The 15,203-nt window shown below is 44.9% G+C and overlaps 1 protein-coding gene across 1 annotated transcript in view; it reads left to right on the forward strand.

The window, feature by feature from the left end:
- The window catches only part of LOC139047835 (uncharacterized), a 77,527-nt gene extending 72,671 nt beyond the window's left edge, over positions 1–4,856 (forward strand). Inside the window, exon 4 of the mRNA XM_070521970.1 lies at positions 4,738–4,856. Within this exon, the coding sequence (XP_070378071.1) occupies positions 4,738–4,856 (119 nt within the window). The remainder of the gene's footprint in view (positions 1–4,737) is intronic.
- The last annotated feature ends 10,347 nt before the right edge of the window (positions 4,857–15,203 follow it).

Below are 15,203 nucleotides of genomic sequence, written 5' to 3' on the forward strand. Positions count from 1 at the left end.
CTTGCATCCTCTCCGACTTCCTAAGCATTTGCGTACTATAAAATTAACCTATATAGAATTCAATAGGTGTAAGCAGCCAGTCCACATAAATTTACTGCATCTTATTTGAGGGCGGCTTCAGCCCTGCTATGTTACCTGCCGTTGTTGTTTCATATAAGGGCACACATAACATGAGAAATCATCGAGCAGTGTTTAAACAAAAAAACAAAACTGGGTTTTTTTTGCTATAAACGCTCACGCAACGCAAGCACTGTACTGGGAGCACCCAAATGTCATTGGTGTAAACATTGTCTTGTTTGCCTGCAGCGCATCCAGTCCAGCATGCCGAGTACACTTAAAAGGATTCCATATACTTCGGTGACACGCCATATCTGATAATATGTAGTGAACTGAAACACGTCCTTGCAAATTGAAGCTTTATGTTCCTACTTGCATCCTTGCTTAAAACTCGCACACTGTTTGTACATTCAAGGAACCCATTGTTACACAATGGTGATGTAGTTTTGCCTTGTAATGACAAATATATAGTTCGCTTTTAAAGAGATTCTTTCTCCGTAAACCACTAAAAAAATATGGCACGCCATAGTGGTAGTCGTCGGTTGTCTCCGCGAGTAGGAGATGTGCCTACTCTAGCCAGAAGACGGGCTGGCAATGCCACCAATGAGAGTGGAGAGTGCGGTCAACCGAAGCAAAGTCCAGTTGCCGGCAACGCCATCAGATGGTGTCGCCATCCGTCCATCGCGGATGGCAGAGCCCAGTGATTTAGTCCACACTGTCGTCAACAGCCTTGAAGTTTTACCGGGGATGGATTCGGTTCGCCGCTCCTTTCGTGCGCATGCGCTCGGGTCGGAGGCGGTGCGACAGTTCGCCGCGCCGCCGCGTTGTCGCTAGCGATATGCGCGTCATGCGGATCCAGATGACAGCATTTCTGGCGGTGTGTTAGGGTCGCTATCTTTGCAGGCTGCCAGGAACGCTTCCGATCGTGTGCGTAGACGCGCGAAATCTCGCGTGCATCACAGTCATCATCATCATCAACCTATTCATGTCCACTGAAGGACGAAGGTCTCGATACCTGCGGTCTCCAATTACCTCTGTCCTGCGCCAGCCGATTCCAACTAGCACCCGCAAATTTCCTCATTTCGTCGCACCACCTAGTCTTCTGCCCTCCTCTACTGCGCTTCCCTTTTCTTGGTACCCATTCTGTTACCCTAACGGTCCAACGGTTATCTAGTCTGCGCATTACATGACTTGCCCAGCGCCATTTTTTTTCTCTTAATGTCTATTAGAATATCGTCTGTACTCGTTTGCTCTCTGATCCATACTGCTCTCTTTCTGTCTCTTAAGGTTATGCCCAGCCTTCTTCATTCCATCGCTCTTTGTGTGGTCCTTGAATTGTTCTCAAGCTTCTTTGTCAGCCTCCAAGTCTCTGCGCCCTATGTCAGCACCAGTAAAATGCACTGATTGTATACTTTCCTTTTCAATGATAACGGTAAGCTCCCATTCAGAAGCTCATGATGTCTGCCGTATGCGATCCAACCCATTTTTATCCTTCTGTGAATTTTCTTCTCATGGTCCGGGTTTCCTGTGATTAGTTGACCTAGGTAGAGGTACTCCTCCACAGACTCTAGAGGCTTACTTGCGATCTTGAACTCTTGTTCCCTTGCCAGGTTATTTATTATTTCCTTTGTCTTCTGCGTATTAATCCTCAGCCCCATTCTTTCACTCTCCTTGTTAAGGTCGTCAATCATTTGTTGTAACTCGTCTGCATTGTTGCTGAATAGAACAATGTCATCGGCAAACCGAAGGTTGTTGAGGTATTCGCCGTCGATCCTTACTCCTAAGCCTTTCCAGTTTAACAGCTTGAATACTTCATCTAAGCATGCAGTGAATAGCATTGGAGAAATTGTGTCTCCTTGTCTGACCCCTTTCTTTATAGGTATCTTCCTACTTTTCTTGTGTAGAATTAAGGGGGCTTTGGAATCTTTGTAGATATTTTCTAGGGTACTTGTGTAAGTGGTCTGTACTCCTTGCTTACGCCATGCCTCTATGACTGCTGGTATCAATACTGAATCAAATGCTTTTTCGTAATCTGTGAAAGCCATATAGAGAGGTTTATTGTATTCTGCGGATTTCTCGATAACCTGGTTAATGACATGGATGTGATTCATTGTAGAGTAACCTTTCCTGAAGCCAGCCTGCTCCCTTGGTTGACTAAAGTCCATTGTTGTCATTATTCTATTGGAGATTATTTTGTTAAATATTTTATATAATACTCGGAGTAAGCTAATGGGCCTATAATTTTTTTAGTTCTTTAACTTCACCCTTTTTGTGTATTAGTATAATATTTGCATTCTTCCAGTTTTCTGGGACCCTTGCAGCCGATAGACACTTCCATAGTGGTGGTGTGTCATAGTATCAACCATCATCGTATCACCGGTATAGTTCACGATCAAAAAATATTCTCCTCGCATAAAGCTTACCTTTGCTCTGCTATGCAAGCCACCGCGGCTGAAGACCCTTACGGGTAGCTTACGGGACGCGTTTGCCACTTGGAAATTTTATTGCCTAGATGGTTATATCGACTTGTCGGCTCATAGAAGCTTGCCTAACACCAATTGATCCTCTTCGCGGATTCTGCATTTTTTTCGCTTCAACATTATCTTGGTAGAGGCACTGCGTAATGCAACTAACACAACTCTTCCCGAAAGTTAATTTTGCAGATTTGCCCATTTGCGGACATTAAGCGAGTGCTGTTAGACATTATTGAAATCACAGAAAATCTTTCGCACACTTCGTCAACGTAAATCGACAGCACTTACCTAGTACGACGGCTTTGGAATGAACACTTACATTTGATTTGCACATTTAAGTGGTGCCAAAGTGCCAGACTGGGCATGATTGATGTTACCGTGGCGTTATGATGAAATTTGCTATCGTCTGGTAGCACTGGTGATATGTGCGATGATGTTACTGGTAAAAACTGTTCGAATAGATTAATTTCCTTGAAATCTTATGGCAAGTTAATTCTGTCACATACAAGTGAATGTCTTCAGATGTCATAGATTTTCTTAGTGTGGGTTTCAATTATAACCTATCGCAAATTGTTCTTCAACAAACCAGCACGACGGGACTTAATTCAAATTCTTTTGACCTCATTCTTACTAATGGACCCACCCTGGTTTCATCTCAGGCCTTATTTCAAGGTGTAAGTGGCTACAATCCTGCGCATTTTTACATTAAATGTCGAATATCAAATAAAAAGACCAAATTAATCACTTGTAATTGGAATAAAGCAAACGCAACCGCCATTATAGCCGAAATACAACATTTCATTTTTTACTATATGGCCGATTTTGAACAAAGATTAGTTGATTAAAACTGGATAATTTACAAAAGTATTATATACTTGGTCGTATTAAACCGATGATAAAGGTAGTGCCTAATGACCGTGCTGCTTTGTACAAAACATACTTAATCGGACGACAAGTGAAACTAAAAATAATGGCCTATTTCGTCGTTTTAAGGTATTAACAGGGGCGACAACTGGTCTCATTGCTACCACTAACACCAAGCACATTCGTGCTGTCGCCGACACAGACAGCGATTTCTTCAATGCTGATTCACCAAAGTTGTTGCGCTCACATCCTGGTACATTCTGGAAGATCGTGAATGGTTCTACTGGTAATTTCGCACAACTAACTCTTACAGACTGCACTAATGTCCCTCCTGATCAGTGCCGCACAATTGAAGGTAACCTGTTTTCTTCAACATTTAAAAAAGCACCGCTCCTAACAGCATTGCCACTTGTAGCCGGTTACAATGTTGAACTAATGGATCCGACTTATAGTGACCTGGTTGTTGTTAACAAACTAGCGGAAAAATTTTAATCTTTCTTCGCTAGGTCCGGTCAAAAATTCAAAACTGTGCAATTGTGCATTCATCCATAATATACTCCAAGATTTCTTGCCCTACCTTGCAATGCTCAATCCTGCCCAGGGATTGGAAATTATAGCAGGTGATTCCAATCCAGAAATCCGGTAATCTTCAATTCCTCGATAACTCTTGTCCAATCACTCATACAATCATTAAAGTATACATCATATTTTTCACACATTGTTAATTTTTTTTGTAATGGAACTGATTTTTTTAACTTCTGTCAACATCGTTTTAGAATTATTTTTTTTGCGAAACTCAGCTGGTAATTGTTACTTACAACTTATTTGCTAATTCCGATTCTGGCTTAGATACTCACTGCATTTTTCATTTTTCTCCACTTTGCTAAAGCTTTTCACACTTTTTCTCACGACGTACTTTCTCTAAAGCTTAGTAAACCATGCCTTGACTAAAGTGTTCGTCCTTGGATTAAGAGCTTCCTACAAGGCCGTTCAAAGTATGTAGTCACGAACAATTATTCTTCCTCTTGTGCACCTGCAATCCATAGGGTTCCACAAGGCTATGTCCTTGAGCCTCTGCACTTCCTTGCTTTTGTTACTTAATTACCAGGCAGTGTTCAGTTTTCTTCTATTAAACTACTTGCAGACAATTGTGTAATCTGCCGCAAAGTTATTAGCCCTGATAACACTCGTGATCTACTTAGTGATCTTGAACAAATTTTATCGTGGCGTAATTTCTGGCGCAAGACTTTGACTGTTAACAATTGTAAATCTATGCATGTATCCCGTGGTATAAACGTCAATACTAACGCACTTCCTTAGTTCATCAATGGGGCCATAATAGATGTTGGTGGTGGTGGTGGTGGTGGTGGTGCTGCTGGTGGTGGTGGTGGTGGTAGTGGTGGTGGTGTTGAAGCAGGCGGGGTTAGCCTGGCGTACATAGACGGCAACTGTTCCGCCTGATCCTCCTTCGAGTTGAGATCAAGGGTGCGTCACCAGAATAGACTCTGTTGACTCTTACAAGTATCTCGGGCTTTATATCGCCAATTAGCTCATGCATGAAATCTACACATTTAGTACATGAAGAACAATTTCAATCGTGCACAAGGTCACCTACGCCGTAACTTTAAAACTGCGTAAACTTTCTGCTGACTCTCTACGAGACACTTGTTCACACTAAACTGGAGAATGCTTCAGCAATCGGGGACCCTTCTCGAAGTACTCTAACACAATTCAATGAAAGCGTTCAAAATCTTATTTTCATCATGTATTGTTTAATTATTCTTGTTACACCAGTATTACGTCTATGAAACTTACCCTTAGTCTACATCAGCTCTGTTCCCGTCGCATATGTGCATGATTGTGTCTTTTTCATAAGAACAATAATTTGAACTCCACTCTAAAGGAACAACTCATGACGCGTACGTCACACGTGTCATCCCGTTTTGATCACAGCCTTAAAGATGGCGTACCATCTTGTAATGGCCAGGTTTCCTTTACTCCAAGAACAAGTCTGGATTGGAACAAGTCTGCGTGGTTCCATCGCCCCTATTCCGGACAATGCAAGCTCTAAACAGCCGTATACAACACGTTGTGTGTTATAGCTTTGTTGCTGCACATGTATGTCCTTGTTGTTTATGTATCCCACTCCTTTCTGTCATTCCTCGCGTTGGTACAACCACGGCACAACCATAACTGCATGACGTAGTCGATCCATCGGTATAGATGTGCACGCGGTTGCTGTACTTTTCCCGCAAAAGAAGTAAGCTCAGCTGTTTCACAGCATGGGCCGGTAGATTTGTCTTCTTCTGTAGTCCGGGAATCCTTTTATGTACTTGTGGACGGCGCAGACTCTACGGAGGAAACGCTGGCTTGGCCGCAGGTGCGTTGTAGGGTAGCCAACCCGACGTTATTCTGGTTAACCTCTCTGCCGTCTACTTATCTCTTTCCCTCCCTTCTCCTCCATTCCTTTCTGTAACGCCTTCAGGCCTGGAAATTATTTTAATGAGTAAACAAATAAAAAGCAAGAGTGCTGCCCGCATATTCTGTAGGTGCGAGCGTGTGGTAGATGTACCGTTCACACAAAGAGAGCGAGTCACTGTCTCATGACGTCATGAGACACCCATCTGCCGGGCACTGAAATCAAAACCGAGCGAGTATTCTAGTGAAATACGAATGCATTGGTCCATGCTAGTCAAATAATTACGGCATTTCAGCACTTTGCATCAATTTTTGGAATAATTCAGAACGTTTGAACCACCAATAAAGGCAAATAAAATGAGCAGTCATAAATGTGACGTCTGTGGTTGTTTTACTGAAATGCTGCAAAACAAAGCTGCAAGTCACTTTGCTATAATCACTAATTTTCTTGCAGCACTATCGTACATGAAAATAAGATATGCAATGAACGAGCAGATATTAATGTAGCGAAAGGGGCTGTCGTGAAATAGCACAGTAAAAATGCGCCGAACCAGTCTTGCCACCGCACCATTCCTTCCGGGTTTAAGGAACGAATTGTTCGCCTCGTGGATCTTGGTTTTTCAGCCCAGTGGCGGAATCGATATTCATAAACTTAAGGACTACTCGCTCAGTTCTCAGTAATGTTACTGAAGGTCGAAGGAAGCCGAAAAAAGATTGCCGTGGTGCCATGCATGCCTGGCAATGAGCACACACACACACACAAAAAGATAGCGAGGTTTATGTAACGTGAAGGACGTTCGCTTTTCAGTCCCGCAGAAACTGTCGCACATATGTATGTAGTGGCAAGATCTGGGTGCGACGGGTAAAGCTGCTTGTTACAAGAAGCATCGCAAAATCTTTGTTTCCTGCACAGAAGATGTTAAGTACAACTTGCCACTTTCTTGAGGGAATATACACTCGGGACAAACGGGACGGTGCGTGAATGATCAGGTAAGGGAACACGATTACGCATGTATTTAATGCTGTTATTCGATATTTTAGTGTACATTGTCGCGATTGTCTTTCTGTCCCGATGTTCTCACCATATCCCGTCATTAGCAGGAACAATTGCCATTTGAGGAGAAAGAAAATAGTTTAAGGCATTGGAATAGCGGGCGCTGGTGGGGCCTTGTCCATCAGCATGCCCTAACGTTCTTTTTTTTCTCGCGTCAAAAAGAAGCTGATTTCGTCACCGCACAAATATTATTATCCTCTTTCCTTGCGTCACACTGTCAACCATTTTTTGTACCTGCTGTGCTGTTTTTATACATATCGTGCTGCTTGTTAGAACGCAAAGCAATTGGAATGTAGTAACAAGCATTAGTAATTTTCATTTCTCTTTGCATAGGTTGTCTCCCCTCGAATTTTTATCGTTGAGGTGTTAACTAACACGACTTGTTAATTACTGCTGACTGTAGTAATTTTCATGTGGCTTCCTTTGCTCATTCTTTTTTTAAGGCAAAGGTTTCATTGTCTCTTTTACGGGGTTTGGTCACTGGGTATGTGCAGACTACTGTTCTGCGGAGTACACAACTTTGGGCAGTGGTCACATGCCACTAGGTATGTGTATGTGCCCCAACAGACAACCTCGACATTGGATACGTGTGACTTGGCCACTCCCCCCCTCCCTCCTAGAATGAATGAGACACTGCCACAAAAAGCGCTATGCAACCTTAAATGTATTTGGATATCTGCCGTCCTACTCTGTGCATACACCACTCATTATTATTATTCTTTCAACAACCGTCGGGCCACGCCTTTTGTCCACGTGACGCAGTCGGCTAACAGCCACAGGTGACAAGGCTGCGCACGTTGCCATCAGGTACCCCTGCTACCTCGCTGACTCAATCGGACGACCGCGATGCTGCTGTACTGCTGACTTGCCTCTATACCTCTGAGCATCGTCCTCATAAATATCTCGTAAGATATGAACTAGCAACCATCTTCCAGTCAAGGCATGCCGCACTTTTCCCTGCACCACAAGCAAAGAAACTGTCATCATGCCACAACAAACCTGATTCACGGTGGTATTAGCGATGCACTTGCGATTCTCCCCACATCATCGCGAGTGCTTGGTTTTATATAGCAGCTTCCACAAAACCCATTTTACGGCAGAGCAAACGCCATCGAAACTGCCGCTTCGAAACTTTCCGCGAGAGACAAGTCTCGTTGCTATTATTGTACTAGACGCGCTTTCGCTAAGCTGTTCCCCCGCACCAACCTGTCATGCTAACACTGAAGTGCTTTTCCTTGTTTCAGAGTTAAATTCAGTGCTTGTTCACGGGAAACTGGCAAACAGCCGGAGCAGTGTCGTCGACGAGACGCGCCTACCAATGGCGGTTGTACTTTCTCGGCTGGCCCCCTCCAACCCGCGCGTTTGGATGTCCCGTTTTCACCGAAACGTTAAAACTCATCTCGTTCTCACAGCTTTACGAGCACAGAACTTTATAGCTGTGTTCTTTGCTTGTGGGTTCGAATTTCTTTTCGTACGCATGCCGACACTGGTATTCGTCGTTTTGGGTAAGTGTTGTAGTCTTGCTTAACCAGACGCGATCGCTAGGTTTCAGACTGACGTCGCTCAAAAAAAAAATAGAAAAGGAAACACGCGCTCATAAAACATTTGTTTTCCAGGAGCTTTCGGTCCGCCTTTGGAACCAGCCATCGTCAGCGGGAAGCGTTTTTTTTTTCTTTTTCGAGGTACAAAAGGTAATAACCATATTGATGTTCTTTTTTGCTTTTTTTTCTTTCTCGTTCAACTATACTCTCCGTAATTTCGCGCCGTATATGGGCGGCACTTTACGCATATTACTTTAAAGAAAGCTGTTAAGAGGCTACACGTGTGCGCTATCACGTCCGCGAGGTCATCGCCTCGTTCACCCGAAACACAATCAGCGAAGAGGTTGGAATGTCACGATGCGCGGAAACTGGAATGACTCCCCTTTACTATACTTCGAAAATTTCAATACACTTACATTGGGGTGAGGTGGACGTTGACAATTTCCATTTTATCATTGAGTGAGAGCAGGTGGGAGCTGTGAAGGGAAGGACTGGTGATGTGAAGATTATTTATTTGTTTATTTATTGTACCTGTTTATTCATGCATTCATTCGTCAATTCATTCATTTATCTATTTATTAAGAGTTCACTATGTTGGAAATGCTGCATATAAGCAGGAAATGTAGCCACAACTATAACTAGTTCCCATGGGCTCTCCCGTGCATTCGAATGTAATAATAATAATATTTGGGGTTTTACGTGCGAAAACCACTTTCTGATTATGAGGCACGCCGTAGTGGAGGGCTCCGGAAATTTCGACCACCTGGGGTTCTTTAACGTGCACCTAAATCTAAGCACACGGGTGTTTCCGCATTTCGCCCCCATCGAAATGCGGCCGCCGTGGCCGGGATTCGATCCCGCGACCTCGTGCTCAGCAGCCCAACACCATAGCCACTGAGCAACCACGACGGGTATTCGAATGTCGCCAGCAAGCTGTCTGTCCGACGCCGCGCATATCGCTCTTTATCACTTCAGAAACGAAAGTTGTTGTTGCACAGAGCAGTACGTTTTTCAGCTCACTCGAGTCTGTCAGGGGCCGTTGCGCGGTTACCGCTCGGGGCCTATAAGAGTGCCCACATTCGTTCAACGCATCGCGTGCGTCTGGTTGATTGCGGCATAATTGCGGCTACTCTCACCAGGTCATATTATCAAGCACTCCACGTTGCTGGCCCTACAGGTCGAGTTCTTGTACAGTTCTTCATTTTGCAAAACCTTGATGCCCGGGCACCGGGTTGAACAATGCTTAGGAAATGGTACTGTGAGAATGTTAGGAGCAGCAAAGCTAGCAAAACGCGTTTCCTCTGACCTTCCCAGTTGCCTATTATGGGACGTACGCTGGTGCGGTTGTGCGTCGCATTGTACACTTAGAAACCTCTGTTGATTCTCACCTGAGTGATGCCGTAATGGAGTTCAAGCTTAGACATAAAATATTAACACGTTACACGTATCGACCGTGTTGAGACTTGACTTGCCTCCTATGTCGATTACGAGCGGAGCTATATGGCAGCGCCTCTAGGCCTGTCACCGTTCGTAATTAAGGCTGTATCGAAGTTTAGAGTTCAGTAACGATACGCTGAGAGGTTTCCCGATCCCCGAAACTTGTTCACACCACTTGGAGAAACGCGAAAGCTTGTCGCTAGTCGTCAACAGCCCGTTCGCCGTTCACCCTCTAAAGCGATTCCACATGGCAGCATGGCGCCGGACGATAGACGGCGCTGTGATCGCAAAGGGCTGGCACCTTCAATAAATCGGTCTGTAGTTCGTTACCGCAGGTTCTAGGTGTTCGAATGGCTTTTTTTTCTATAACAGGAAGGCTCGTGTTTTTAAATATTTGATAGATATTCTTTCTTTTTGTTCTGCGACAATAATGATGCAGGAAACCGTACGTGTTTGAGCATTTGAAACGCCACGCCGCAATGTAGTTATCAAAGTTGTAGCTGTCGAATTCAAATCATTCTTATGGGTAATCTGAAAATAAATGCTCAGGAGGAGCAGATAAAGTTTCTATACTTCCAAGTTCAAGCGTTCGTTAATTATGAACTAAGTGAGGGCTAAGTGAGAAACGGCAGCTCGGAGAGGCCAGGAGCTGTTTCACTTTGCCTGGAGTTCAGTCATTTTAGGAATTTATTATCGCTATGCTAATTACAAGAACTACCTTAAATTTTAGCAACACCATATTGTTTAATATTGAATAAAGCAATGGGAAGTAATCATTCTTAGATACTATTTTGCAGGAAATTACCTAAAGACAGTGCAGTTAAGGCAGCGCATTTTGTTTCTTTGCCTTTCGTGCCCTCAAATTGCCCGCCATACTGTATTGGGACTTGTACTATACGCACGATTTTACACTACTGCCCTACACTTTCCAAGAAGCAGCAGAAAGGCTCGCGTATGAGTTGCAAAGTTGTTTACTTTCGATACAACGCACACGTTACGTTGTTCGCGTTGTTCTCTCCTTCATGCGGTCCTCCTGAAGTTGTGTGGTTTTACGTGCCAAAATCATGAACTGAATATGTGGCAAGCCAGAATGGGAGACTACCAATTATTCTTGATGATCTGGTGTTCATTACCATGCATGCAATGTACGACGCACGGGTTTCTTTCTTTCTTTGTTCATTTGTTTGTTTGTTTGTTTTGCATTGCGGCTTTGTGCGAATGTGGACGCCATGGTCGTGCTTCAACCGGGGAACTTGTACACAGCAGTTTAACATCACAGCCACCGAGCCATCGCGGCGCGTTAATAAGGTCCTACGCGACTGCTGTGGAAGTGTGTGCGCAATTAAGTAGAATAAATCATTACCGCAGCTGTACCCGCAATAGCGACTTACCGTTCACACAATCCATTATGCTATGCACGCAGATAAACGTAAGTACACAAACGGGCTTTGGAACCAAAAAGTGTGATTCAGAATTAATAAAAGATGGTCATAAAAGCAAAGTAAGTTTCACTTGTACTGATTTGAACCTCACTGGGCTTATTTTTTTAATTTTGTCCTGCTTTGTTTCCTTGTCTCGGTGAAACGTCCTGGTATTTTTGTTTTCTTGTTTCCACTGCGGCTTTTTTTTTTTTTGCTGCTCGACGCAGTCCAACGCAGCCATCATGAGAGTGAGACGTGGGCATGTGCGAAAACTTTTGTGGTGCGCACCTCACGTGCACCTCATCTCCTCCCTTTCACCTTCTCCACATTTCTCCTATTCCTATTCTACCCTCTGCCACAGCTGAATCGCGGCAGCGTCGAAACCCGTCCGACCACACAAAGAAAGATTCCTTTTTAAAAGCAACAGACTCGCAGCAACCGCGCGTCAAGCACTACAAAAAAAAAAAGTCCGGCGTATTCGTGCCGCCCATTTCATAGGGATTGCCGCTCTACCGCGAAACCACCCATAAGGAGCCCCAGAGTCATTTGGCATTGACGTCACCACAGGTGTGCACGCGAACATTTGTTCACGTGCGCTTCAATTGTAGGGTTTGGGTGTCGCTAGGGGGTCTGGCGTCACATCGGGGCTCGCTCTCTAGCCTACGCCGCCGGTGGGTGTTGAAACCGGTAGCTGGCCCACAAATCAAGAAAAATTGCACGCTTAAAGGGAGATGCTACTCGAAAAGAAAACTTTATTACTTGTGCTAGAAATTCCAACGTACTGCCATTCATAAAGTCTGTTTGTGTAGGTCTCAATTATGTCAGTAGTTTTTGAGTAATTACTACATTTTGTTTGGTTGTGCACTACAAAATCACAAAATATAGTGACCTTTGAAAGCACTTCTTTGTTTATGAAATTTTCACAAAACCAATCATGCTGTAGCTTATCTAGCTCGTGGAAGAACGCAGCATGCTGATATCTGTCCTAACAGCATGTACAGTTATAGGAAATATGCAAAAGAATTAGGACACTCTAAGTAATTTTTTCACCATCCCATGTCATATAACCTTGCATTTTCACTGCTGCTGCTGCTGAGAGATATTGCAATTTCAAGTATGTATCAGCATTCTAGATATCTCGAGGCGTATGTATGCCAAAAGGGCACAACGTTATTGTCATGGAATTGCGCAAAAGATTGGTTGAAGTTTACTGTTCTTTTCTCGCCTAGTTCCACTAATTAGGCGTGCACTTTGGATATAGATATGGGCACTCTGCAGTCTCCAAAGAGCTCAATAAGATAATGCACGATGCTTTTCATCAAAATTTATAACACATGAAACTGCCTCCAAAGATCCGTACATGTTGCACTTGTGTTGGACATAACTAAAGAAATATAGTAGCTACACAATGCATAGTGACATATTTGATATCTACGTAAGAATCTCTATAAATCGCAGTATTTTCAACTCTCTAGTACAAATACTTTTTTTTTCAAGTAGCATAACCCCTTAAGTGTGTTTTCTCGTGTGTCTAACACACTCCCTTACCCTCAAAGAAAACGGTGTATTTTTGGAATGACAACCTTTCCCTCAATGTCTTTTGCCGAAGTGCACACTGCGTTTGGTTTTTACAGCAATATCTCTTAAGCCAGACCATACCCAAGCCTTTCGGACGCCCAATGCACTCATCCCAAAGTGTTTTCCGAGACATCCATAAAAAAATAACAGAAAGGAATGCATAGCCTTGCAGCATGGTTCGAATTGGGGTGGACCCAGTGGTTTCCAGTCCGATGTGTTACCTCTCGACCACTCCGGAAACACAAGCGCGTGCGGGGAGCGGGGGGGGGGGAGGAGGTAATCATACAGCATCCTGAGAGGGCAGTGCCACCTGTAGCTGCTCTGATAGGCTGATGCCACGCCCTCTTCAGTACTTCAGTTTATATATTGTCACGAGAGGAAAAGCCAGTCAGTCAGTTCTAAGCGAACGGCCGTTTACAGTTCGTATTTGCAGCAGCTACCACGCACACTTCTTCTTCCTCGACATCTAGCGTAACTAGCGCGTGCCATTACCCCTCCCCCCCCAAAAAAAATAAATAAATAAAGTTGGGGAGATGTTAAATGCCACAAGGAAAAAATAAAAGGAATTAGAAAGACAACGGACGAGACGACAGGGGCCGCATCACAAAGTTTGTGGATGAGAGTCAGCGCGAATGGTAGGGCTTCATCCTGGTAACGTGAACAATGTCAGAGGAACGTGGTCTACGGGAGTGGTGCGAACTGTCGGCTGGAATAACTTCGTAGTTGACAGGACTTAGACGACGCAAAACTATGTAGGGTCCAAAGTATCGGCGCAATAATTTTTCTGACCGGCCTCTTTGACATATAGGGGTCCAAACCCATACATGATCTCCCGGGCTGTATGTGACGTCTCGATGGCATATGTTGTATCGACGAGCATCTTGACTCTGTCGGGATAGAATTCGTTGCCGCGCAAGGTGCCGCGCTGCTTCGGCACGCTGAACAAAGGCGTCTGTATCTGGTGCGGTAGGTTGCGACGAAGTTGGTAGGAGCATCATGTCGAGCATAGTGGTGACGTCACGTCCGTACACCAGACGAAAAGGAGGAAACCCGGTGGTTTCTTGTAGGGCAGTGTTGTACGCGAATGTAACATACGGGAGCAGTTCGTCCCAATTTTTATGGTCCATGGCAACATACATGGAAAGCATATCCGCAATCGTTTTGTTGAGACGCTCAGTTAAACCGTTAGTCTGCGGGTGATACGCAGTTGCCGTACGGTGCGTTGTCCCGCTCAGCTGCAGGATATCTCGGACCAACTGGGCAGTGAAGGCCGTACCAGGGTCTGTGATGACGACAGCGGGAGCACCATGTCGAAGGACGATATTTTTGATGAAGAAGTTAGCAACATCTGAAGCAGTAGCTCGCTGAACGGCTTGTGTTTCGCAGTATCGAGTGAGGTAATCGGTGGCGACGACGATCCAGCGGTTATCAGCCGAAGACTTGGGAAATGGGCCGAGTAAATCCATCCCGACTTGTTCAAAAGGTGAGCAAGGAGGTCGGACAGGCTGAAGCAGACCGGCTGGTTTCAGTGGTGGAACTTTGCGACGCTGGCAATCTCGACAACTTCTGACGTACTGCTTCACGGTTTTGGTGAGTTTTTGCCAATAGTACTTCTGCTTGATCCGCGCGAGAGTACGCGTGAAACCAAGATGCCCGGACGTTGGTTCGTCGTGGCATGCACGTATAACATCGTCGCGGAGAGTAGCGGGAACAACGAGCAGGAAAGGGGTTGCCGTAGGGTGAAAGTTCCGCTTGTATAGGATGCCGCCACGTAGGCAGAAAGATGACAAGTGACGCGCGAACTGCCGTGGGGCTTGTGGGCGGCTTCCTTCAAGGTATTCTATCAAGGGCTGGAGCTCGGAATCTTGGCGTTGCTGTTGAGCAAGGTTCAAAGACGGAAGAGTACAAAGAAAACACGAATCGTCGTCAGTATCTAGTGGTGCGGGTTCGACGGGGGCGCGGGAGAGACAGTCGGCGTCAGTGTGTTGCTGGCCAGACTTATAGACGATGGTCACATCAAATTCCTGCAACCGAAGGCTCCATCTTGCGAGACGGCCTGAAGGATCTTTGAGATTCGCCAGCCAGCAGAGAGAGTGGTGGTCGCTGACGACACGGAAGGGGCGTCCGTACAGGTATGGGCGGAACTTCTTTATAGCCCATATGACTGCCAGACATTCTTTTTCAGTTGCTGAGTAGTTTTTTTCAGCAGCAGACAAGGTTCGGCTGGCATACGCAATAACGCGCTCAACACCAGCTTGGAACTGTACGAGTGTCGCTCCGAGACCAACGTTACTAGCATCAGTATGCACTTCTATGTCAGCCTCGGTGTCAAAGTGACCAAGGATCGGTGGTGTCTGTA

This window comes from Dermacentor albipictus, chromosome 7 (genome assembly GCF_038994185.2).
Source record: "Dermacentor albipictus isolate Rhodes 1998 colony chromosome 7, USDA_Dalb.pri_finalv2, whole genome shotgun sequence".
Classification (NCBI taxonomy): Eukaryota; Metazoa; Arthropoda; class Arachnida; order Ixodida; family Ixodidae; genus Dermacentor; species Dermacentor albipictus.